The sequence below is a fragment of the Elgaria multicarinata genome, chromosome 13 (genome assembly GCF_023053635.1).
Source record: "Elgaria multicarinata webbii isolate HBS135686 ecotype San Diego chromosome 13, rElgMul1.1.pri, whole genome shotgun sequence".
In the NCBI taxonomy this organism is placed as follows: domain Eukaryota; kingdom Metazoa; phylum Chordata; class Lepidosauria; order Squamata; family Anguidae; genus Elgaria; species Elgaria multicarinata.
The window spans coordinates 16,287,194-16,313,882 of NC_086183.1; the positions used below are offsets into that span (position 1 = coordinate 16,287,194).

The 26,689-nt window shown below is 48.1% G+C and overlaps 1 protein-coding gene across 1 annotated transcript in view; it reads right to left on the bottom strand.

Moving 5' to 3' along the window:
• Positions 1–23,544, bottom strand: part of FNDC5 (fibronectin type III domain containing 5) — a 48,595-nt gene extending 25,051 nt beyond the window's left edge. Inside the window, exon 1 of the mRNA XM_063140028.1 lies at positions 23,440–23,544. Within this exon, the coding sequence (XP_062996098.1) occupies positions 23,440–23,536 (97 nt within the window). The 5' untranslated portion in view covers positions 23,537–23,544. The remainder of the gene's footprint in view (positions 1–23,439) is intronic.
• Between the last annotated feature and the right edge of the window lie 3,145 nt (positions 23,545–26,689).

Genomic DNA, 26,689 nt, shown 5'->3' on the forward strand with positions numbered 1-26,689 from the left:
TGATGAAGAGGGAATTTCACCAGGGCCGGATCTACACTACTGCTTTAAAGTGCTTTATAACAGTTATAAAGTGCTTTAACTGCTTTAAAGCGCTATAAAACTGTTATAAAGCGCTTTAAAGCAGTAGTGTAGATCCGGCCCAGGTTCTCCATATATACAAATGACACCTGCTGAAATTCCCTTTTCTATGCAACTGTTAAAGATACAGGAGCCCTGTCCTCCTTTCCATATGGTCGCCCTAACATATGGTGCCTTACACCCCAGAAGGTTTGTAAAAAAAAATTAAAAAATGGTGTCCTCAGTGGTTACTAGTACCAAAAGGGCCAAATTTAGCATGTTTGCAAGCTAAATTTGGCTCTTTTGGTGCTCTATAACTGCTTCAGAGAGTCAAAAGGGTTAAACTGAGTTTGGAAACAAACTAATTTTAATCCCTATAGCACTATGGCGTGGTTTCTGCTGCATTTTGATGGCAACCCAGCAATTTTCTCTCCTTTTAAGAACTGGGGAGGGGCACCCCATGAATGAAAATGCCCCCCAGACCTCCTACTGTTGCCATAGCCTGTGCTCAGGGAACAATATTTGATCAAATTTTAGAGAGAGATTTGTGAAAGTCTGTCCATGAGAATATAATCTCTCTCTGCTTTGTGGTCAAAATAGATATCTAACTGCAAAATCTGCACCTCTTTATCTATAGTAATTGGTCCTGTGAAGAAGGAGGAAGGTTTGTGAAACTTTATTTATTTTAGCTAGAGATCCAGAATTTGACATTTATTCTCTACGATTTGGGTTTGTGTTAACAATATGTAATGTTCATACTAATACATTTTGTTAAATGTTTGTTTTGTGATCTATACAAATAAACAGATCTGAATTGATCTGATCTGAAAGAGAAGGACATTTATAGCACAATCCTGCACACCTCTGTTCAGAAGCAGCTCCTGCTGAGATCAATAGGACTTACTCCCAGGTAAGTGGATCTAGGATTTCAGCCTTAGCATGGGAGGAATTCAGAATCTGTGGCTGTATCCTGTGGTTGGAGGTTAAGCCCTGGAGGATAAATAGCAGCTACACCACTGGAGCAAGGTGTCCCCCCACCCCATTGCTCACCATGCTGAAGAGTTGAAGGGAGGAAAATCATCAAGAGCCCTCCCCTGCAATCAAGAGCCCTTTGTGCTCCGGGGCTTCCTAAGCTGCAGCTGAAAACAGCACAGAGTCCTGTGAAATTTGTATCAAGGCCAGAGATTTTGTAGGTCACTTTGTTCCTGTTCTGTCGGTTGCATCTTCAACACTGTAAAAAGCTGAAAGAGACTGCAGGGCCTTTAGCAAAAGACCAAGGGCATAGCTAGACCAGTCGATATCCCGGGGACCGCCCCAGGATCATCCCTGTGTGTTCACATGACGCACAGGGCATTCCAGGAGCAGGAAGGGATGATCCCTCCCTTCGCCCGGGATATCAGCATAGCCTTTTTTTCCCCTGCTTTTCCAGCGGTCTCTGGATGATCCTGAGACCGCGGAACGTGTGGTCAGGCATCAAGGGTTGTCCTGGCTCCTTGTGAGTAACCACGAGAAGCCAGGAGCTGGGCATGGGGTACAGGAGCTCTGTGCCCATCGGGGGGTGGGGTAGGGTGAGTGGGGAAATGTATTTATTTTTTAAAAATACTTGTATTTTTCGCTCAAGCGTTTGTGCGCTCCTTCTCCTTTAAAAAAAAATGGCAGGCGTGACGTCGTAGGACGTTGCGTGCTGCGTGTAGACAAAGGGGGAGATCTCATGATAACCACATCACGAGATCCTCCTTCCTCCATCGTGCTAGACCAGGTAGGTCTAGCCATGGTCCATGAGACAACTAAAGCTTTTTAATATTAAGTTCATATTCCAGTCATGACAAATAGGTTAAATTTCTTGATGTCCTAAATGTCTGTGCCCTGGAATAGTTGGTCATGGAACCGACCAGAGGGGAGGCAACCCTGGTCTTAATCCTAAATAGTGCTGCCCAGGACCTAATACAAGATGTAAATATTGTTAAACCAATCGGTAACAGTGACCACAGTGTTATCAGATTCAATATATACTTAAGTGAGAAATTGCCCAGGAAATCCAACACATTCACACTTGACTTCAAAAGAGGAAACTTCTCTAAAATGAGGGAACTAGTGAAAAGAATGTTGAAAGGGGGAATAAAGAGGGTTAAATCCTTGGACAATGCATGGAGCTTACTCAAAAGCACAATAATATCCACCCACTCCTCTGTGGCTACCACATTACTCACGCATCCCAGCTTCCAGGAACAAGTTCCTGGTGGCCGCTCTGCCCAGTGATCCTGACCCTGGAGAAAGTCCATGCCAGCAAGAGCGTTGCCAGAATTGGCGGACGCTGGCCACAGCTAGACCTAAGGTTTATCCTGGGATCATCCAGGGTTCGCCCCTGCCTGAGCACTGGATCCCCTGTGTGTCACCTAGATGAACAGGTTTCACCCCTGGATGATCCAGAGATAAACCTTAGGTCTAGCTATGGCCACTGTTGCCGGCCGTCTCTATGGTCAGCTGTTTTTCCATCCATGTGGCCCACACGAACTAGGAACCAGTCCCATGACCTATTACCCCCACTGCAGAAGGTGCATATGCATGGGCTGGGGTGGATACTTGGACCATCCTGGGGGGAACCACCATACACACACATGACATGCTAAGCCACTGTGAATTTAATTTTTTAGCGATCCATGGTGGCGTGACGTGACGTCTGAAGAGGCCCACAGAGTCCAACAGTGAAGTTAGAGCATTCACAGACCAAGACGGTAGCCCCCCCTTTCTTTCTTACTTTCTTTTTTTACAAATCTACACATTTATTGTGCTTTAATTTAATACTGTTTTTGTCTCTTAACAACCATACCAACGGGCCTAAAAGTTGGCTTTGGTTTCATCAAGAAATATATAGGAAACATCCAGCATGCAAATGCCTTTTGTTGGGTGTTTGAAGTGCTTTCCCATCCTTTATCTCAGTGATCTTTACAAGAGTCCTAGAAGTCAGAACAGCAGCTGGACCCCGGGGGGTGGGGAGGCAGACCCTCTGGATCAGGGAACAGCAGCTTGGCTAAGGCCATCAAACAAGATCTGAACCGAGAGTTTCCTGGATTGGCTCACGCCTTACCCACTTGGGGGGGGGGGGACAATCAAGGATGTTGCAAGCCTAATGAGTTTAAATGCGGCTTAGAAAAAGTCATCTCAGATCATCTGAGGCATCCTTCATAACCAAGGGAAGCAAGTTGCCACTTCTTAATATGAGCTATGTGCTTGCTTGGAGGTGTTTCAGAGGTCCAAAAAGCAGGGGTGCAAAGAGGGAATTTGAGATTCTGGGTCTCATTGTCTTTCCTTGCCTACTTAGATAGTACTGTGAATTGCTTCGCTTACTTCAAAATGTGGTCAACCTGCCCTGCCATATTTCATTCCTGACCCCCACTAATGCTGCTGAGTAGGGCCCTGTGGTCCTGCCCCAAAGTCCTACCATGGAGGCACCACTGACGCAAAGTCTCCTTATCCTGGAGCTATTGAAGAAGGAAGAGGTGCCCAGCTCCTCATCAGGTCAGGGCACTCCACCCCCAGCTCTGGTACAGTGACCGAGCCTTGGTGGCAGAGCGACGCCCATAGGCTGGGCCCCTGCCTTGGCTTCCTGGCTTAGAAGCACCTCGTGCTGTTTTAGGTCCCAGTTACGCCTCTAACCTAGGCTGCCTTTGGCTACTTCCAAGCTTAGCCGAGCAGAACCTACCTGGAACATGATATTTTGCTTTTAAGACGCACTAAATGTCAGGAGGCCGGCAGGGCAGCTGTTTTTTGTTCTCTGCACTGTGACCTTTCCTGCAGAAATGAGAGGCGTAAGAACATGGCCTGCTGTTACTAAGACTTCCAAATGCTACTCATTCTCTCTCTCTTTCTCTGGAGCCTGGCCACCCCTCCCTTGATTATTCTCCTTCCTCCTCCCGGGACTGTGGGGGTCCTTTCTTCTTTCCCCAAAGCAGAGGTGTGGATCTGAAAGCATTTCTCTCCCACACATACACACACTTCCCCGACTTGGCTATTCAGAGATTTTCCTTTGCACTCACTCAGTGGGGCTGCCGCACTGAGCATAATTGCTTGCCAACTTTATGGGGTCTTTAGCGAGGGCTGAAAGCTATTCCAAAGTGCTTTCATCACACAGAGGCACACAAAAATCCTGGACCCACCTCCGCCGTTTGGGCCTTGAATCACAGAGCAGCGGGGGGAAAAGATATACAGGGATGGATGCCGGCCCACATTGTCCTTTTGCCATATTTAGAGAACAAAGCCTCCCCCCAACAGGACAACCTTTCGCTCTGACTTGAAAGCACCGAGCGCTGAAAGCAAGCAAACAGCTCAGAGGACAAAGGGCACCATAATCCATGGGCTCCAGGAGGTGGCGGGGTGGGGGAAGTTGGGGGCAGCAGGCCAAAAATGCAGGGAAGGAGGTTGGGACTATTGAAGGCCATCCAGTCCCCTGCCAGGGAGCTGGTAGAGGCTGGCACGAAAGCGGATGTCCCAAGGCTCCAACTTCCTGGATGCAAGCGAGGGCCTCCCCCAACAGGCTCCTCCAACCTTCTCCATGATGGGAGTTGCAGCCCAACACATCTGGAGGACACCAGGCTGGAGAAAGCGGTCGTGGAAGGATCTTGTGTGTGGGGTGGGGGGAGGGAGAGAGACCAAGCTAGGACGTACCTTGGGGGCGGCTGAGGGCACCTTCTGTTTACTTACAGATATACAAGCTGAGGAGGAGAGGGGGGGACACGTGCCCCCCTTGACAGGCTGCCAGCTTTCCTCACCACTTGGCTTAGGGATGCAGCAGTGGTGCCGTGCATAATTGTTTATTTATTTATTTATTTATTGCATTTCTATACCGCCCAATAGCCGAAGCTCTCTGGGTGGTTCACATGCTACCATCATTTATTTATTTATTTATTTATTTATTACATTTTTATACTGCCCAATAGCCGAAGCTGAGGTGGGATGGTATCATGTTACCATCCCACCTCAGCACCCTTCACCCTCCATGACTGAAACGAACACATCGGGCCAGTTCGCACATCACCCTGATCATGGTGGATGGGTTGATCAATCGCTAACCCACGTTACTCTCCACAGACGATCAGGCACTCTGTAGCTTGCCATGGCTTGTTTCCTCCTTAGTCCTCCTGGCACGCAGCCTGTTCCGCTAAAGAGTGCAAATGAATAGAGGTATTTTGTAGGGTGTGTTTTTTTCACCTTCAAGGAGATTTGTGCACATTTATGTTATCTTTTTTATACTGTTAGGTAGGGTGACCAACTGTCAGGATTTCCCCGGATTTGTCCTGGTTTTTGTTCTTTCCATGGTGTCAGGGGGGATTTTCTATAATTTTCAATAATGTCCTGGAATGACACACCTTCCCCTTTAAGGCTGCCATTAGCATAGCAGGAGGGAATGACATGCTTTCTTGAGGCACATCATTCCCCCACCCCGAGCTCCAATTGAGGTCTTAAAGGGGAAAGTGGGTCATTCGTGGACATTATGGAAAAGGCCCCAATTGGAGTGGATGGTGGTGGTGCAGAATGAAATCCTTTCCCCTCCTCCACTCCAATCGGGTTCTTTAAGGTGGCGGGGGAAGAACGTACTTTCTGCAGGACTCAGAAAGCTGCTTCCCCACACACACACTAGGTGTCCTCTTTTTTGGTTTCCCAAATATGGTCACCCTACTGTTAGGGAGGTTTGCACAAATTCTCTAGAGCACAGTTAGTGTCTCCCCCATCGTCCAACTGCTGCATTTCCTGATGGAAATTCCAATTTAAGAATTGTAAACAATTCTGCCATTTCTTTAAGTGAGGACACTGCATGTAACCCACCTTCATGCATAACCGTCCGTTGAAATGGGAAGCACCCCATCCTGCTCTTCCGGGCCCATCTCCTGACATGTCCCTGCCCACGTCCTGCATTCGTCCCACTCTCCTATCTTCCCCCACCAGCCCTGTCTTCTTGCTTCCTGAAGCCAGGGTTGGGGAGAAGGTAGATCTCCTGCTGGTAGATCTTGCTGATAGAACGCCTGGGGATTTGCAGTAGCTCAGCAAGAGTTTCTGACGTTCAGTTGTTTAACGATAAGCAAGAACAAAATGGCTTTGGGCTTTTGTGCAAAAGGACTGTGAGCTCAGATCGGTTTTGGTGCTAAAATTCCTTAGCTGAGAATGTGCTCAGAGGCACTCTCTTCTTTCATTCTGAGTGCCCGTGTTTTGCCTCTGGCTCTGGTTTGGCAGATCTTTGAGTTCTAGTAAAAGACAAAGTACATCTGACAAGCCTGAAGCTTGCCTGCCTCTGCCTTCTACCTCACTGCCCTCTATGCCCGAGACTCCCTCTCAAAACTTCTGTCTTGTGCCGCTCCCTTTAAATCCCTCCTCAGAAGCTCAGTTTCCAGCAAGCCTTTCGTTTTCACCCCCAACTGACACACAACTCTTTTACCTGAAATTTCGTTGCCCCAACCTTTGCCCGCCTTCTTCTGTTATTTCCTCCACTGTCAAATTACTGGACTGTAAACTTCTTGAGGAAGTGACCCACCATTTTGCTTATGTTATTCTGAAAAGGACCGTGTACACTGATGGCGTAATATAAATAATATAACACGTTGGGTAAGCAAGATGCAACCATCACACTTTTTGCTGCAGAAGGTACGTGCACGCACGCTTTCTGGTACAATCCTATGCATGCATTTCAGGTAAACAACACAGTTACATGACATGTGAGCTGACTCAGAAGCAGAAGAAGAGGTTGGAAGGCACGTGCCCTTGTGTACTTAAAATGGGGGGGCGTTATTCATCACGCCTCATGGAAATGTAGACAACTCTATCCCATGATCAGAGAAAGATATTGGCCTGGTTCAGACAACATGCTAAACCATGTTGCTTAACCACAAAATGGTTAACGGAATGCATTGATCGTAATGCATCCATTAACCATTTTGCGGTTAAGCAGCATGGTTTAGCATGTTGACTGAACCAGGCCATGGTTGGCACAAGGCTGACCATGGGCTCCCCATCCTACAGTGGAGGCTGATGGCTCTGATGTCAGCAGGGCGGTGAATCCACTAAAGGTTTCAGTCAGAAGTCAATGACCCTGTTCAGACGACACACTAATTAGGGTGACCATATGAAAAGGAGGACAGGGCTCCTGTATCTTTAACAGTTGCATAGAAAAAGGAATTTCAGCAGGTGTCATTTGTATATATGGAGAACCTGGTGAAATTTCCTCTTCATCACAACAGTTAAAGCTGCAGGAGCTATACTGCAGCTATACTGTGACCAGATTTAAAAGAGGGCAGGGCACCTGCAGCTTTAACTGTTGTGATGAAGAGGAAATTTCAACAGGTTCTCCATATATACAAATGATACCTGCTGAAATTCCCTTTTCAATACAACTGTTAAAGATACAGGAGCCCTGTCCTCCTTTTCATATGGTCACCCTACACACTAAGCCACAGTAGTTAAGCATTTTGAGCTAAACTTTATGGCTTGGAGTGTCGTGTAAACCATTCCTAACCATGGTGGCTACATAGGAAAGGAAAGGAACCTCTCGTGCAAGCACTGAGTCATTACTGACTCTTGGAGGGGCGGCAGCTTTCGCTGACGTTTTCTTGGCAGGCCTTTTCTTGGTGGTTTGCCATTGCTTTCCCCGGCCATTATTACCTCCCCCAGCTAACTGGGTACTCATTTTACTGACCTCGGGAGGATGGAAGGCTGAGTCGACCCGAGCCGGCTGCCTGAAACCAGCTTCCGCTGGGATCGAACTCAGGCCGTGGGGAGAGTTTCAGCTGCAGAAACTGCTGCTTTACCGCTCTGCGCCACACGAGGCTCGGTGGCTACATAACCATGGTTTAAATGAGCTCACTAACCATTTGCTGCAAAAGGGTTAGTGCTCTAACCATGGCTTAGCGTACTGTCTGGACAGGCCCTAAAGGAGCTATCCAATGTTGTATAGCTCCTTTTGAGTTCTGACTGGTTCTAACTGAAATGCTATCCTAGAATGTATATAGCTGGCACAGATGAAAGTGATTCCATCAACTTAAAGCACATGGCTCACTATGTAAAGGAACATGCAACAGGGTGAGTCTCCCACACATCGCCCCAGCAGTGAATCTACCTGGGCTCTTTGCACACAGTTCCCCTTTGGTGTGTTCTTGTTTGATGGGGCTGCTGCTGCCTTTTGGCTCAGAGACCCTCATTTGAACCACATTAATTAGATTTGCTTCCAATTGCATGTTTTGCTCTAATTAAGGGAATCGGTCCATCAGTTCCTCAAGAGAGTCGATTCTAACAAAGTATTGGCAAAAGCAGTTCATTTGTCTGAAACTGTTTAGAAAAAAGAATCTATTACTAGCTTGTCTACTTTCTGGTCCAGGAACTGAAAAAACAATCATCCATATTTCCAATAGAGCAAAACCACTATAATCCATAGTCTCCTTTTCTTATAAGCTCCAGCCTTATGCAGCTTGTAGCTGACTTCTTGCAATACTAAACTTGTTCAGGCTAGTTTTAGCTTGCACATGCACTCTTGCAAAGTTCATTTTGTATAAAGGACTAAGTGCCTTACAGTGGCTGGCCCAAGACATTAGCTGTGTAAGGTGGAATAGCATCATGCCATCCGAGGCTGGCCAAGTTATCTTGGCACATGAAATCCCACAAGTGCCTCTCCCCCTCCCTGGCAGTAAAAATATATTTAATAATAAATGATATAAATAACCATTTGCTGCCCTTTCATGACACCCCCAGATCTGCCGGGAAAAGAAATAATTATTGGAAAGATAGAACGCTGTGGTGCCATGGCCATATTCCAATAGGTGAGATCTTGCACTTATTTATCCCTGTGAATGATGCAAGAAAGATGTAAACTAGCACAGAAAGAAAGAGAGAAAATGCATGTGAGGGACGAGACAAGAACTGAAAATGGAAGGGGGGATTAACTGTACTATAGGGCATAAGCGTGAATATAGCTACTCCAACTATTCTGGCAGACACTCGCCGTTAAGAGATCTTGTGTATGCCTACTAGGTAGGAGGTCAGCATCCTGGAATAGCTACAGGCACAGTGAGGTGGTAGAGGAAGGCAGGGAATAATGGCAAAACCACCAGAACACAAATGCAGGCAGCTCAATATGTTAAATGTCATTGATAAATAAATAGAATATTCAATAAAAATGGAAAACATGTTTGTCCATCATCCCAAATGTGCCCAATTGCCAGAACATTGAACAGTAGGAGCGGGTTTACCTCTCAGTAAGTAATTAAATAGATTATGTCTGAGCTTGTTTTTCTTCTATCTCTACAAATATAGGGGGATTTAAATGAATTCTGTAACATTCGAGGAAGGGGGCTAAAATCTGTAACATTCAGGGAAGGCCAACTCCTAGGGTGACCGTATGAAAAGGAGGACAGAGCTCCTGTATCTTTTAACAATTTTAGTGAAAAGCAGGTGTCATTTGTATGCATGCAGCACCTGCAGAAATTCCCTTTTCAATACAACTATTAAAGATACAGGAGCCCTGTCCTCCTTTCCATATGGTCACCCTACCTCCCCCATTCACTGAGCCAGTGTCCTTGCTTCCTCTCCTTCTAAGGATTATTCTAAGGATCCCCAATTATTATTATTATTATTATTATTATTATTATTATTATTATTATTATTATTATTATTAGGGCCTTTTCTGCTGTGGCACCCTGGCTGTGGAATGAGCTCCCTAAGGAGGTTCGCTTGGCACCTACATAATATTCTCTTAGATGCCAGGTGAAGACCTTTTTATTCTCCCAATATTTTAACAGTCTATAAATTAATTTTAACTTTGCTGTTTTAAATTTGTATTTTAAATTTGTATTTTTGCATTGCTGCTGTTTTTATCTTGGTTGTGATTTTATATTGTATTTTATATTATGGTTTTATACTATTGTTTTGTTTTGAATTGTCTTAAATGTATAAACCGCCCAGAGAGCTTCGGCTATTGGGTGGTATAGAAATGCAATAAATAAATATAAATAAATATTATTATAAGGATGTTTTAAAGATGTTTTAATCATGTGTGGTATGTTTTTAATCACTTTTTAATGTGTATTTTATATCATGTTTTTATACTGTTTGTTTTATACTTTGAATGGTTTTAGTTTTTGTGAACCACCCAGGGAGCTTCAGCTATTGGGCGGTATAAAAATGTGATAAATAAATAAATAAAATTATTATTATTATTATTATTATTATTATTATTATTATTATTATTATTATTATTATTATTATTTCCTGCCTTTTCCCAGTACTGGGACTCAAGGCGGTTTACAAAATTAAAACATGTACAATTAAAACATATAAATATAAATTTACAGAAGTTAAAATAGAATTAAAACTACAGTAAAATTAAAAACATGTTAAAATATACACTAGTGGCACAGCAGTGTATATATACCAGGGTTGGGCAACTTGTGGCCCTCCAGATCTTCTTGGACTACAACTCCTATCAGCCCTACCCAGCCTAATCAAGGTTGAGGGATGATGGGAGTTATAGGCCAAAAATATCTGGAGACCACGAATTGCCCACTTCTGGAAGATACACAAGGTTGCTAAATGTGGCGGTTCCTCATTGACCATCTTGTCGTTCTCACAATTGGGAGGGTAAAAGAACATGTGTGAATGGCCACTGCCTTAGTTTCTTGACGCAAGAAAGAACTAAGCCCTAAACCACTCAGGAATAGGCTACCCAGGCAACTACCTTCCCCCAGTGGGAGCTGGTGGCTCCGATGTTAGTGGGGTGCTGAATCCACTCTGAGTTTCAGTGGAAACCAGTCAGAACTCTAAAGGAGCTACCCGAGGTGTGAAGCACACCTGCACAGAACCTTGGATAGCTCTTTCAAGGTCTGACTGAAACCCAGAGCAAAATGGAGAGCTCCTTTAGAGGTCTGACTGGTTCCGACTGACACCTGAAGTGGGATTCACCACCCCACTAACATCGGAGCCGCCGGACGCCACTGCTTTTTCTTATTTATTTATTTTTAGTTATTTATTTATTCCATATGGCCCAATAGATGAAGCCCAACAGCCTATGTACACCAAATTGACCCCCGAGATCTTCTGAGGAGGCCTTATGGGTTGTCCCATGACCAACAGTGTGTCGTCAGCAATGGCATCCATGTTCTGTAACGCACTCCCACGTGTGGCTTGAGAAGCAGAACCCGTGGCAAGCTTGAAATCCCTCTTGGAGACGTATTTTTTTTAATCCAGCCTTCCTTGACATAATCAACTCTTGACACTGCTCTGCCCTAATGTTCTTGTTGTTGTAAAGTTTTAAAGTTTTAATGTATTTATTATTTTTATATTGTTTTTATATTAGTTTTTAAATTGTACTAGCAAATGGACCCAGCTTCGCATGGGTTGGAATTACCTTTAGGTTGATACAGAGAAGCCTTAAAGCAGCCTTCCTCAACCTGGGGTGCTCCAGATGTGTTGGACTACAATTCCCAGAATGCCCCAGCCGGCTGGGGCATTCTGGGAGATGCAGTCCAACACATCTGGAGCGCCCCAGGTTGAGGAAGGCTGCCTTAAAGCAAACTTACACCGCTGTCACAGTGGGACACATTGGGCCGCACTGTCTCAGTGGAGACCACACCTGCTGGCACCCCGAGGCACAGCCTCTGCCATGGTCCAGCCCTAGAGCCCCTGAGGGAGGGCCTTGCCCACTCCACCACCCTCCTTAGGTGGGGCTGCCCCACCCCAGGGGGGAGGGAGCAGGCATATACCCCGACCTACTAATCCTCCCTGGCTTCTCTGTGCTTGTTCTTTTTTTCATGTGTGTGTATTTCTCTTCAATATTTGAGACTTTTTTTAAAAAAAAAAACACTCTTAAATACATGAAAAACATGAATGTTGCATGGTCAAAATCTGCTTGCTGCAGTGCTGAATCATGATGCAAAGTTTGGTTGAAATCGATTAAATTATATTGAAGTAGTATATCTTTCAAAATTTTGATTTGCATCCCATTTGGTTCAAGATGATGGTTGAAATTTTCACTGTGCCTAAAACCATCCCAGATAGGAGAACAAATCCTAAACGTTTCATAACAATCGGATGTACGATTATCTAATCCATCGAGGACAAACAAACAGACATTATATGTTATATGTATTTTTTTATGTAAACCACTTAGAGATTTTAGAATATTAAAGAGTACAGAAATAGGATAGATAGATAGATAGATAGATAGATAGATAGATAGATAGATAGATAGACAGATAGATAGATAGATAGCAGGGATGCACCCTGTACACATCCAACTTCCTCTTATTTTTCCTTTTGAGGGAGCAGTAAGTCCACTCAGTCCAGGGGGACCTACTGCAAAGGAATGCATACATAACTGGAGAGGAAACCGCATTTGCTCTTTTACCAAAGGCTGTAATCCTGTGCACATACCAGCATCTCTGCCAACATGCATAGGATATTGCGTAAGCATTTGTTCTATTAAGAAAAAAAGTCCTTTCAGTGTCTGTTATCCACACCTGAATCCTATTGCAGAGCCATTGAACACACCACCCAGCAGTGAGCAGGGAAGCATGAGAAGAGGTTTGTGGTGCGAGGAGAGGGCATTGCACGCTCAGAAAGCCCCTCGTGCATTGGTGAAGCGTTGGAGCCTCTGGCCACATCCCCTATAAGCCACCCAAGGTGGTGCCATAAACAGAGTGAGCCAGGTGGAGAGTTGTTTGTGTAGAAGCTACCTGGGCAGTCCACTGTTGACGGGGAGATTTGATCGACAATGGAACCAGTTACCTAGGGAGGTTGTGGGCTCTCCCACACTAGAGGCCTTCAAGAGGCAGCTGGACAAGCATCTGTTGGGGATGCTTTAAGGTGGATTCCTGCATTGAGCAGGGGGCTGGACTCGATGGCCTTATAGGCCCCTTCCAACTCTACGATTCTATGATTCTATGAATGGGAGTTTGTCTCTCGGCCCATACATTGAGCCCCTATACAAGTACAATACCACAATGTGTCAGGGAGAGCAGAGGGTCCCCATCTTAGGCTCGCCAGTCAAATGGACCTTTTGGACAGTTGCTTCCTTCCAGTGGAGGCTGGTGACTCGGATGTCAGTGGAGCAGTGAATCCATTCCAGGTTTCACTCAGAACCAGTCAGAACTCTAAAGGAGCCATCCATGGTGGATAGCTGCGTTGGGATTCTAACTGGTTCTGACTGAAACCTGGAGCAGATTCACCATCCCACTGACATCAGAGGCACCAGCCTCCACTACTTCCTTCCCAGAGCATTATCAGATGGGGGAGATCGCATTTCCCTATCATCGCTATGGCCTCCTGCTGCTGTCACACAATAGCAATGATTTCTTTATACAGGGAAAGAAAGAGGAAGCAGCAACGACCACGTGGCCCATTCAGTGGCCTTTTTTTTTATTGCACTGCTTTTCCTGCATGCAGGAGGAAATGGCAGCAAGTTTCGCTTTAAAAAAATAAGTCTAATTTACAGGGGACTATTGTGCCGTGGGAAAAAAGACCAGAAGTGGTGGGAGACACGTGGAAGGCAGATGTCGTTGTCAAAAAAAGTGCAAAATATGGGAATGGGCGGTAACAAATGTGCAATAAAATAGTTCTCTGATGATACCCCCAATCTCAGCCCTGATAGTCAACTTGGCAATTTGGTCAGATGGGATCAAAGGTCTCTTTTAATCCTCTCCTTTAATAAAGAGTCCACAGTCCAAATTCAGCCCCTACCTGCCTCTCTATGAATGCGGCATCTCTGTGATCAGAAGAATTCCAGCAGCATTACATAGGGTGACCATATGAAAAGGAGGACAGGGCTCCTGTATCTTTAACAGTTGCATAGAAAAGGGAATTTCAGCAGGTGTCATTTGTATATATGGAGAACTTGGTGAAATTCCCTCTTTATCACAACAGTTAAAGCTGCAGGAGCTATACTAGAGTGACCAGATTTAAAAGAGGGCAGGGCACCTGCAGCTTTAACTTTTTGGATGAAGATGGAATTTCATCCGGTTCTCCATATATACAAATGACACCTGCTGAAATTCCCTTTTCAATACAAGTGTTAAAGATACAGGAGCCCTGTCCTCCTTTTCATATGCTCACCCTACATTACAGGAAAAAATGCATCCGCTCTGCACCCATGTGAAAATGAACCAGCCTTCAGACCCTGTTGGCTTTGCTTCCTCCCCCTTGCAAAAGCATGTGTGTGTTTTTCGGGGGGGGGGCATCAAAACACGTTGGCCTGCATTGATTTCATTGTCTCTCCTTTATCCACCCCAGGGTTCCATTTGCTCCTCTGCTACTCCAGAGCCTTTCAGCTCCGTTTTTTGAAAGGAGGTTTTGCACAGTTCGCTTCCCTCTTTCATTAACTTCTGAGTAATGGGCAGTAGTTCTCTAGCGGCTCAAGGGACTGGGCCGGAGCTGGCCACGGAGGCCTCTGGCCTGATGTTATTACAAAGCTAAATCATATTTCCAAGCTGTAAAAACGACTTAAAGATGATCTTGGCAATTGCCTTGAGCAGCAACAATAGAAATTAGTGGCTGAATGGGGGGAAGGAGGGGGGAGGGAGGTTAGCTAAAGCAGCCGCTGCTCCTGTCCAAACCTGCGAGTTGTCCAGTAGCCCCAGCGTTGTGTACCCCGCAGAGCCAGCTGCCAAATTAACTTCCTTGCTCTCCTCTGCTTTCTGCCCCCACCCTAAACTCAATTCTGCTTTCCTTCTTTGGATCTAGTCTACCAATTAGGCCAATAAGATGCCCCTAATTAGCTGCACGCCGGCATTTACCCAGAGCCGGACATCCAAGTGCCAGGGGAAGAGCCCGCTTTGAGGCCATTGCTCATCACTCCCTGACAGCTGAAAACACTGGAGGAAACTGCACCTGTCATCTGCAGGGAGAAGGTCATTCTCCAGTGTCTGCCTGGGCCCTTCCATCCAGCGGTATTAGAAGCGTGCTGTTGACCATGGCTGCTGTCAGCAACCAGCGTCTGAAATCTCCATCATGAAACCTGGGCTAGATTAACCACTGAGAACAGAGGTTGGTGCTCAGAGGTTGGAAAGCAACTGTTGTTTTTAAATGTATACTTTTTAATATTTACTGTTTTTAACTCCTGTAAACCTTCCTGGGAGCTTCGGCTATGGGGCGGTATATAAATTTAATAAATAAATAAAATAAATAAATAAGCCACTGAGGACAGAGACTTAAGCTGAAACAATAGACGTGCTGCCCCAAGCTAACCCACATTTGTCTTCAGAGAAAAGCTGGGTTCTCTGCTCTGCATAAATGATAGAATCACAGAACTGGGAGATATCTTGGTGACCATCTAGTCCCAACGCCCTCGTTTCATGCAGGATGCAACTACAGGAGCCTTCACCCATCTGGTGAAATGCTAAGAGTGCAAATGCAAGACATCTGGACTACAGCTCTCAGGATTACTGACCTCTGGCCATGATGATGAGGGCTGATGGGAGTTGAAGTCTGAAGCATTCAGAGCACTTTGTTGGTGAAGGCTGAACTTCAGCAGGCCAGACAGACAGGTAGATCAGTGGAAGCTGCTGGCTCCAATGTCACTTGCGCAGTGAATCAGGGTTTCAGTCTAGGGTGACCATATTTGGGAAACCAAAAAAGAGGACACCTAGTGTGTGTGTGGGGAAGCAGCCTTCTGAGTCCTGCAGAAAGTACTTTATTCCCCCACCACCTTAACGAACCCGATTGGTGTGGAGGAGGGGAAAGGATTTCATTCTGCACCACCACCATCCACTCCAATTGGGGCCTTTTCCATAATGTCCACGAATGACCCACTTTCCCCTTTAAGACCTCAATTGGAGCTCGGGGTGGGGGAATGGTGTGCCTCAAGAAAGCATGTCATTCCCTCCTGCTATGCTAATGGCAGCCTTAAAGAGGAAGGTGTGTCATTCCAGGACATTATTGAAAATTATAGAAAATCCCCCCTGACACCATGGAAAGAACAAAAACCAGGACAAATCCGGGGAAATCCTGACAGTTGGTCACCCTATTTCAGTCGGAACCAGTTAGAACTATCCAAGATGAAACCCAGCGCAGATTCAACACCCCACTGATATTGGAGCCACCAGCTCCACCAATAGCTAACCCTAACCCTCTGCTGCAAGTAACCCAAATCATAAACCATATACCTTAGCAGAACTGGTCTTGCTCCCAAGGGGCAGGTTTTCACTGACCCTGCTCAGACAACATGCTAAGCCAAAGTGGTTAAGCATTTTGAGCTAAACACTATGGCTTAGCATCTTGTGTGAACCATGACTTAGGCCTCATCTACACCAAGCAGGATATTGCAGTATTAGGGTGACCATATGAAAAGGAGGACAGGGCTCCTGTATCTTTAACAGTTGCCTAGAAAAGGGAATTTCAGCAGGTGTCATTTGTGTATATCTGGAGAACCTGGTGAAATTCCCTCTTCATCACCACAGTTAAAGCTGCAGGAGCTATACTAGAGTGACCAGATTTAAAAGAGGGCAGGGCGCCTGCAGCTTTAACTGTGGTGATGAAGAGGGAATTTCCCCAGGTTCCCCATATATACAAATGACACCTGCTGAACCCGGTTTCCTCTAGATGTGTTGGACTGGCCATACTGGCTGGGAATGTTGAGGGGTGCCTGGGTTGGGGCAGGGCCCACATGAACATTTGCCCCAGAAATGCTGTGGCGTGATGACACCGAACAGCCAGAGGCCACGTCCCAAGGCCAAACCTTCTTCCCATCTGGAAGCCTTGCCTCTAATTCCAAACACTCTGCACATGCTCAGAGATACTTCATATACTCCAGGGATTGAGCTCTAAGCACTGCCAGCAGGTTCTGAAACTGGTTTTGGGGTCTGGGAGGGGCTGTAGCTTGGTGGCTTTGCATGGCAACGGGCCCCGACTGATCCCACTATCTTCAGTTTTAAAAAGGGTCAGGTGACAGGGGACTGCTGTTGCTGGCAGCCACCCTGAGCTACATAGGTGGGTAAAGAGTCCGACCCAGGGGTAGAAGCAGTGGAGGCTGGTGGGTCCAATGTCAGTGAGGCGGAGAATCTGATCCGGACTTCAGTCAGAACCAGCCAGAACTCTAAAGGAGCTAGCCTATCCAAGGTGCAGTTTCTGCTGCAACCCTTTGCTGGCATGATCCAGGATGGTGAAACTAAACTCGTATACTTGGGTACAGAATTTGAACATTACTTTTAGCAGGATACTGGGGGGGGGGCTCTAAAAACTCTAGCCTTCCACAAATTCAGAAAATGTTTCTAATTGTTTTCCAGACTTCTGCCAAGGGAAGTGGGGGGAGCGTTTTAAAAGGTGCCTTGAGCAATTGCAGTCCTGGGGTGGGGGAGCGTGAAGCATGTGTAGCGAGGCAAAGGAAAGTAGCCAGGGGCACCATTAAGGGTGGCGTTCCCATAGGGCTTGTGCACGAGGACTTCCTGGCGGATTGTGCCTTGGGTTAATTAGGGCATGGAGAGGTAAGGGGGGAAGGAATGTCATTTGGATTTTCTGCCTCGGGCATTGAAATATCTCGCACAAGTCTTGGACGGCCCCTGAATTCATAACGCACACAGTCAAAGCAAGCATGTGCAAGGTGGGGGCTTGTATGTGTGTGGAGGGAAGAAAAACAGCTACAAACGGAGTCTTTTACTTCATTCAGTCTCAGCTGCCTGAATCCGAGGTGAGCTGAGGATAAGGTGAGAGGAGGAGCTCTGGGGAAGAGGAAATGAGCACCTAGTTAGAATTGCAAAGGCCTTTGGTAAGTGTGTGTGTGTGTGTGTGTGTATATGCGCACATGCCACATTCTAACCCCACCCCCACCCCTGCCGACCATTTTAAGGACACCTTCATAAATCTCCACTGGTGTCTCCCAGACAGTGTGGCTTCCGGACTCCCACATTCCTTCACAACATGAACAGTCAAGGACAGCCATGTCATACCCAAAGGCACCTTTGGCAGGGTGGGGGGAGGGGGGAGTGATGTGTGCATTTCTTCTATCCCAGCACATGAGAGACAGAGACAGAGAGAGAGAGAACATCACCCCATTAAAGTGGGGGCAGCATCCAGCAGGGCAAAGGATGCTTCCAATCTGTGTCGCTGTGCGGTTGTTGGGGTGGGTGAGAGGCATGGCAGTTCCTGTCAACCAATGAGCAAGATATTTTTGTTTTGTTTTGTTTTTGCATGAGTAGGAAAAGTCCTCTGGATGGTGGATGAATTAAATTGCTGGTCAGTGAGCAGCGCATGTCAGAATGGGGACTTATTCATTAGGGCAAAGACGTTGTCATGGCTAAGCTCCAGAACCTGGAACATGTGAAGCAATTAAGCAGAAGAGAGTACTACTGAGCATGGGCAGAGTGCCTTCCCCAATTCTGATTAATCACAACCAGACCACCACCACCACCTGCCTGGAATCAGGAAAGAGGCTGCCTGTGACAGAATGTGCAGCTTCCATATGGTCTGGAATCCTAGAACCTGCTTATTTAAGAATTAAACTCTAGTCAGAACACTGGGGGAGACTGCACTCTTGGGGCTTAGTGTGACTGTGACTGAAACACACAAACACACCAAACGCTATATCAGAGGCACCATCTTTCAGCTTAAAATAAGTTCAAGTTGCACAAAGCTCTCTGTGTTTTGCAAAAGTTCACCAACAGGAACTGAAGGCCAAATATCCCTGTAATCAGATGGCACAACTGTCGCCAATTTGGACCAAAGAAGCCCAAATTCTGTGCTTAGGGGGGAAAACTGTGGTTATGTAAGTGTGCTTAATTTGTATACTACATTATGTAAAATTACATGACGTGGCTTCACCATTCTGACTGAATAATTGCAAAGCATATCCCAGTTATGTCCAGTGCAGCCAGGAGGACTAGAAACTTGCTTTAAACCAACAAGGAGTCTTGCAGCACCTTAAAGACTAACAACTTTATTATGGCATAAAGCTTCATGGACTACAGACCAGTCCCAGCTGCACGATGCTTGGTTGTTTTTGCTGCAACAGACTAATGCCGCTACTCCTCTGGAAATGGCTTTAAACCATAACTGACTCAGGCCATGGCTAGACCAGGCCTATATCCTGGGATTGTCCCAGGGTCATCCCTGTTCATGTAAATGACACACAGGGGATCCAGGGATCAGCCAGGGACGACCCCGGGATGATCCCAGGATATAGGCCTGGTCTAGCCATGGCTTCAGTTATGCAGGAGGCAAAACTCCTCTGTCGCGACTCCATGTGGCATGATGAGCGTGGAATATAAACAGACAGCATCTGATTTAATGGACATTTAAACTAGCATCAACCGGGGAGTTCTTGGCCAGGGATCCTTTAGGAGGATGCAAGGATCCATGGATGGAAGACACAGCAATTACACAAGCCTCCGTTCATTACATGGGCATGCCTGGTTCTTGCTTCAGCAGCTCCCTGGAAAGATCTATTGGTCTGGACATCTATGGTCTCCCAAGTAAGATGGGTCTCCCCATCTATGGTCCCCCAAGTAAGATGTCCACTGAAATCCCCAAGGAGCCTAGCCATGACTCTCCCAAGTTCCGAAGATAGGCAGATTATTCCAGGATTAAAGGAAGAGCAGGAGGTGCTCAGGTCAAAAGAACATGAATAACAGGCACCCGCTTGCAGGCCTGCTTGGATTATCAAGGGAGGCAACAAGAGCCTCAGTGGGGGAGAGGACTCCCTGCTATCATCCATGGTTTACAGCCAGGGGAGTTCACTGTCGTGCCCTCCTCCCCTCTCCAGGCATCAGCCCAGGTGGAAGAAACTCGCAGGCTTGGGGCAGGGAACCCAGCTGGCAAGTGGCAACAGGTCCCAAGTGTCTCATTCTCTCCTCCACCGGGAGCATTGTTGGGCCAGAGCCCTGCTGCTCCACAGCACCACCATGAGGGTGGAAGGAAGAGGAATTGCAGCAGCTCGGCAGCTTCCAGGAACCAGGGGCCTGCTGGCCTTTTGGAAGAACAGCGCTAGGCCTGCCCCCTACTCTGAAAAGCTTGCCAATAGAGAAGAAACACAGATGCCTGTACCACGTGAAACTTGACAATCTGGCTGTCATTGACCACATCGACCAGTGCCTGGTCCCTCTGATCTTGGCCTAAACCCACCAGCCTGTCTTGGGCTCTGTGGCCTTTAGCCAATGGCCCTTCAGAGGCTCTGTTGCCGCTTTTGGATATGGCCTGTGCCTGCCTTGGGCCAGCCATTTGCCTCTGATCTTGCTAGTCAACAGGAGCTGGGTTGGCCTTTTACTGCACAAAGGGCTCCATTCTCTGACAAGCCACTCCATAACACAACATTGGCGCCAGAGAGCACAAACGGCACGTGAGTGTTACGAGTGCAATCCAAGTGAGAGAAGGAACAGCAACCTAGGAAAATACTGTTATTGCATATAACTCTAAAAGTTTCTCTGCTCCTTCTGAGTGAAACTTGATGAAAATTTGGTAGGCCCAGGAGGACTCATGTGAAGTTCCCCAGGGGCCAGAATAGCAACGGTCAACTTTTGGACTAACAATTGACCACTACTGTTCCACAGCATTTCCCCAAATCTCCACACCACCTGATGATTCCTCCTACATTACTCAAAACTGCAGTGCTCCTACTGAGACACAGAAAAAGATGGGCCAAACCCCATTCATGGTGCTGGTTTTAACCTACAAAGCCCTATATTGTGACCTGAGAACCAATCACCTTTTCCCACACAAACCTGCCTTGAGATTCATTTCATTTTCCTCTCCTTTATTCAGTTTCTATCCCATCCAATAGCCAAAGCTTTCTGGGCATTTTACAAACATTAAAAACGTTTGAGATACAACACAGTAACAAAATATAAGAACCATTTTGTATTCTTTGAGTTTCTTTGTATTCTTTGAGTTTCTTTGTATTCTTTGAGTTTCTTTGTATTCTTCCTACGTGATAGAGCCTTTTCACTTTTGATTTCCTGATTATCCCCAGGGAGGCACAGCCTGGCGCTGAGTTGGATGGGCTGCACCCAGGTTGAGTCTTCCATAGAGCAGACCCAATGAAATCAGTGGGAGTTGAGTTAGGCATGACTAACTTAAATCCCATTGATTTCAATGGGTCTGCTCTAAGTATGACTAAGTCTGGCTCTAACTAAATGTCTTTTTTTTTTTAATCTCAGGTGAAAACCATTTTGTTTGTCCAGGCTTGTTAAGAAATGGGGTTTAAAATAATTTTAATCTGGATCTACACTGCTGCTTTTTAATAGGGGTGTGCACGGACCCCCCACTCCGCTTCACTTTCAGATCCGCCATTTTCGGATCGGGCCGCTCCGCCCTGCCTCCACTCCGCCTGTGCCCACTCCGCTCCACTCGGAGCTCCGGATCCGGATCGGAGCTCCGTTCCCCCCCATAGGGGGGGTTACCGGGCCCTGCCGCCATCGCCGCCCATGTGGCGACGGCGGCAGAGCCCGGTAAGGGACCAAGGGAGAGGGGGACCTTACCTGCCTCCATCCACGGTCCGTCGCCGTCTTCAATTGAGCCCGCGGTTCCACCAGGAAGTCTGGGCCGCAGCGGCCCAGACTTCCTGGTGGAACCGCGAGCTCAATTGAAGACGTGGACGGACCACGGACGGAGGCAGGTAAGGGAGAGGAGGGCGGGGGGGTTACCGGGCCCTGCTGCTGTCGCCGCATGGGCGACAGCGGCAGGGCCCGATCAACCCCACTTACCTTTCCGGCGGAGCTCCGGATCGAGGCGAAAGATCCGCCTTCACCTCGCTCCTCTCCGCCACGCTCCGCCGGCCCCCCAATCCTCTTCGCCTCCGCTTTAAGGGCAGGCGAAGCCTCCCGCTCCGCTCCTGCTTCTCCGGTCCGATTAGAAGCGGAGCACATCCCTACTTTTTAAATACCGTTTTATATCATTTAAAATATTATTGTGAATTTTTTTAAAAAAAAATGTTAGTCACTCTTAGAGGTTTTACCTGAATAGTAGAAACAGAATGAATAAACAAAATGATAAAACAATAAGGCCCAAGTTTGAAGTGTTTGGTATGCTCTTTGGCATGGATCCTTTTAAGAGGTGTTACAAAACTGCACCCTGCCTGATTAAAGATTACTTTTGATCATTGTATGTACCTTCTCCTTCTTCCTTTCCTCAGAAACAATGGACTTAACAACAAACTTGACCTTGTGGTCTTCAGCGCAATCAAACATTGCTTGCAATATCCACCTACTTCCACAAGAGACTAAAACTCTGGTCCCTTTCTTTACCTTCTGCAAATATTTTTCAAGCTACGTATCTATTACTGAGCACCCCTCTATGGCTCTGGTGTTGTCCTTCCAACCTGGCTCCTATCGGAGAATTTCTTAAAACCACTGAGGCTCCTGCTGCTTTCACAAGATCGTTTGCTCCTCCCCATAAACAGGAATGAGCTCAATGGAAGAGCAACTTTGAGAAGGATATGGAGGTTTGGGAGGGGGGCTCCCCAGCAAACCCTGCTCCCATAGCCAGTACTCCATCCAGAGCTCTTTTGGCAACTGGGGGGACAGGTTTAGTGCTATTGGGGGTGGGCATGTTTGGCTCCTTCAGCTAATTCCCATTCTGTCTCATATGCTGTCTGGACTTTAGCCTATCCAGATGCTTTATTGGAGGGCAGTTCTGAATGGACTCCACTTTATCTGTCTTGTTTTCCTGCAGAATTTCAGGAACTCCTTGCAGAGCGAGGGTCTTTCTACAATGAGCATGCTGGATCAAACCAAGGCCCAACTAGCTGAGCATGCCTTGTCTAAGGGTGGCAAGCCAGATGCCTGCCTTGGCATGAGGGGGGCATCCTCTGATTATCACAACAAATCACTGGGATTGTAAAAAAGAAGGAAAGCCCTTTCTGCCCTCTGTTGGCTTCTTTTTCTCAAGCACTGTTGGATAACAGGGAAATGAGGCTGGAGGGTGTCAGTTCTCATGGTAATAAGTCAGGGCGACTTCTAAAGCCTCCCCAGACATTGAGAAAGGTCAATAAGCGAAGCTACATGACACCAATGCCTCAACCCTTTTTCAAACATCTCTTCCTGGCACTCTAAATGGGACTCTCCACCTTTCTGGAATCAGGTAGCACTGAGTTCCATAGGTGAAGCACACAATTTACCCTCCTCCTCCTTCTCTTCGACCCCCTTCCCTTGTTCAGCCTCCTGAGCCACTGAGTGAAGCCATTTGTTGGGGGATGTTCGAATGTTGCATGAGAATACAACAGGTCTGGGAAGTTCAGGAGAATGCATTTGCCAATGCATGAATGAGAATCGGAAAGGAGGCAGCCACACAAACACAGAGAAGGGCCCGGAGGTTGGGGGTGGGGGGACGAGGGAGATAGCACCCGTTCTTAATACCTCGTAGGAACAGCTGTCTTTCCCCGCCGCCGCCCTCCCCCCCCCCCGGCCCCAGCCCCTGCTGCCCCGTTACCTGGATCGGCCAGGCACAAGCTGGCCCCGTTGAAATAAACCAGGAGGGCTGCGTGAATGTAGAGAAGGAGGCGATCCATCCTCCGGAGTGGCTCCATGCTGCATCCACATGGGAAGGGCACGTTCAGCCCCAGCGGTCCCGATCCAGCACGAGGCGCCTGCCCGCGATCAGAGCCGAGGGGTCGCTGGCCAGCCCCGCGCCCCCGCTCGCCGCCAGGCGCCCCGAGCCGGCGCGCACATTTCAGCACCACGGAGAGCGCCTGGGCGCCGCGGCGGCGGCGGCTTCTCCCGGCGGCGGCGGCGGCGGCGGCTGCAGCTGCAGCTGCTGCCTCCCGCTCCCGCCGCGGCGCTGGGCTCGGCAGGCCGGCCCGCTCCGCTCGCTGTCCGCGGGCCCGGGGAAAGTTTCTCCGAGGCGGCGGCGGAGGAGGAGCTGCTGCTGCTGCTGCTGCTGCTGCTGGCGGCGGCTCCTGGGTCTCTGCAAGATGCAAACGTGCCGCCGCCGCTGGGCCGCCGCCGCCGCCGCCGCCAGCACCATCAGCAGCCGGGCAGCTCCATTCCTGGGCGGGCGGGCGAGCGAGCGAGCGAGCGAGGGAAGGACGCGGCAGCCAGCGTCTCTCGCCGCCGCGACGCCCCCCGCCGCCCTTGAGCAGCGCCGCCGCCCGCGACTTCTCGATGGCCGAGCGGCTTCCGCGGCCCGGGTCACACGGCTTCCCCCCGCACCGAGCCGTGTGCGTGGAGATCCTGGGGCGGCGGCGGCGGCGGCGGGGGCCGTGGGGGGGAGGGGGCTCAGCCCCTCCTCCCCTCCCTCATCCCCCTCACTGGGAGGGCGAGCGCGCTCGGCCCCGGCGAAGCCCCTTGCCGCGCGCAGCAGCCCACGGAAGCCACCCTTCCTTTCCACCTCCTTTCGCTGCGTGGCTGGGTGGACTGGAGGCAGGGGGGAGGGGGAAGCCAGGATGGCAGCCGGACAGGGGCAGGGCGGGACTCGGATCTCCAATTGCCAGTCAGAACCTGCCCGTGCAAAGGGCTACAGGGCACCGGTGGGGGGGGGGGGCGGAGGGGGCATCTGAATGATTCATAAAGCACAAGGGGTGCTGGGTTATGCAACAGCAGAAAGTCCCCCCCCCCTCAGACCAGCGGGGCTGGTTGCGTGCCCCTTGCCCCTCCGAACTGGACACATGAAGAAAAGAAAGGGGGCGGGAGGGGGAGAACGAGGAGAAGCGGTGGACCTCCGCTCCAGACAGGCAAAGGAATTTGCAGGGGCCATGAAAAGTCTCCTGGGCCATTTGCCTGAAGCAACTACAAAGCAAGAAGACATGAAAAGGCCACATAGGGAGACCCGCATGGGCTGAAATTCTCTAAGATCACAGATTAATTGGGGTACCCAATTAAGGTACCCAAACCTGCACATCCGTGCAGGGCTGAATGATCAATCTAATTCCTTTGCATGGAGGCAGTGGCGGTACAAATCCCCTCTAACGCAACAGCCCCACGCTTCTATAATGGCTACGGGAGGGGGGTCCTTATGATAATAGGGGTCGGGGGAGTGGAGAGAAGATGCTATGTCACTGTAAGACAACACAAAAACCAAACAGCAGCATAGCAGGGCTGCTGCAGCTGCAGGGACTGAGAGCTGCTGGTTCTCCCCTGTGTAGTTTCCTTCACCTAGTGCCCCAAACCCTTCATGTGAAGCTCCGAGCTTCCAGTGACTGGACAGGTGAGCGGAGAAGCAGAGAAAGGCATGTGCACCCAGAGAGACACGCATCACGCATGCCTACCCAGCTTTGTATTCTGATCTGGGGGAACTATCTTCTCCAACCTGTCAGGGCTGCTGGCCTGGAGACAGCGGCATGTCCAAGGCAGGCCAAAGTGGCATTAGATAGGTGGGCAAGGGGAACGTGAGCAGAAGGTCAAGGAGACTCTCAAATCACATGCTCTCCACTCAAGACTGAGAAATCAAGCCAGAGTCGATGGTTTAATGGAGGTTTGTAGAACTAAATGAAACCCTATGTCCCTTGAGAAAACTGCTGAGTAAATTGCACTCCTGGCCCCAGGGGAGGCTGGTGGCTCCAATGTCAGTGGGGCAGTGAATCTGCTCCAGGTTTCGGCCAAACCAGTAAGAACTCTGAAGGATTTAAAAGTGGCCAGTCAGTGGAGGCTGTTAGCTCTGAAGTTATCGGCGTGGCGAATCCACTTCAGATTTCAGTCAGAACTCTAAAGGTGTCGCACCTTGGCTAATTCCTGTAGGGTTCTGACTAGTTGTGACTGAAACCCAGAGCAGCTTCACTGCCCCACTGACATCGGAGCCCCCAGCCTCTATTGACTGCCCCCTTTTGGTGCCCAAGTACAAGAGAAAGCAAGCACAGCGTGGCTGTGAAACCAGGACATCTTCACAGTAGTGAAGGAGGGGTCCTGGTACAACCAAGGCACAAGAATGAATTTATTTGCTTAATTATTTTTTTTTATTTTTTCACCCTGCTGTTCAATTTTAAAAAGGCCTCCAGAGCAGCTTGCAAAGATAAATAATGAGCCAGTCCAGTCCCTTGAGTTTATAATCTAAAAGACCTGGCAGCAAAGGGAAAGGGATTGGGAGGGATGAGGTGTGGGGGGGGGACCAAGCTCCCTTCAGTTGGTCCTTTTCTGGCCAATGTATGGAGTGAGGTCATTCCCCCCCCCCTGCAGCTTCCCCCACTCTGGTTGTAATATAGGGCCAGGCTGGTCTTTCCTTCCACCTGAATTTCTTCCTAGGCGGCAAAGGGAATGTGCGAAAATGCTTGTCCACTTGACTAACTCTATGGTGAACTCAACGCAGGCAGGATCTGCGCTATGGCTTTATAATGGTTTATAACAGCATTGGCAACTGTTGGGGTCCAGGATATTCTCCGTATATTTATTTATTTATTATTACATTTATATACCGCCCCATAGACAAAGCTCTTTCTATATACCGTTTTCAAACCCCTTTCCAAGTGTTATATGCTGCTTGGTGTAGATCTGACCCCAGTTTGTTGCTCCCACAGTGTTTGTTCAGGGTAATCATTGTCCAAATTTACACTTCAATGTTATATATTGTACTTGTCATTTGCAAAATAGTGGATGGATGGTGGATGTGGTGGTTCTGACTGTTCACATTCACAGCAGCCCCTGAGGATGGGCTCTAGTCTTCCCCTTTCAGACTTGGAACAATGGAGATCGGCTTCAGCAGAGAGCCCTTCTCTATCTTCAGGTGTAGAGACCCAAAGAGCAGGGCCTTT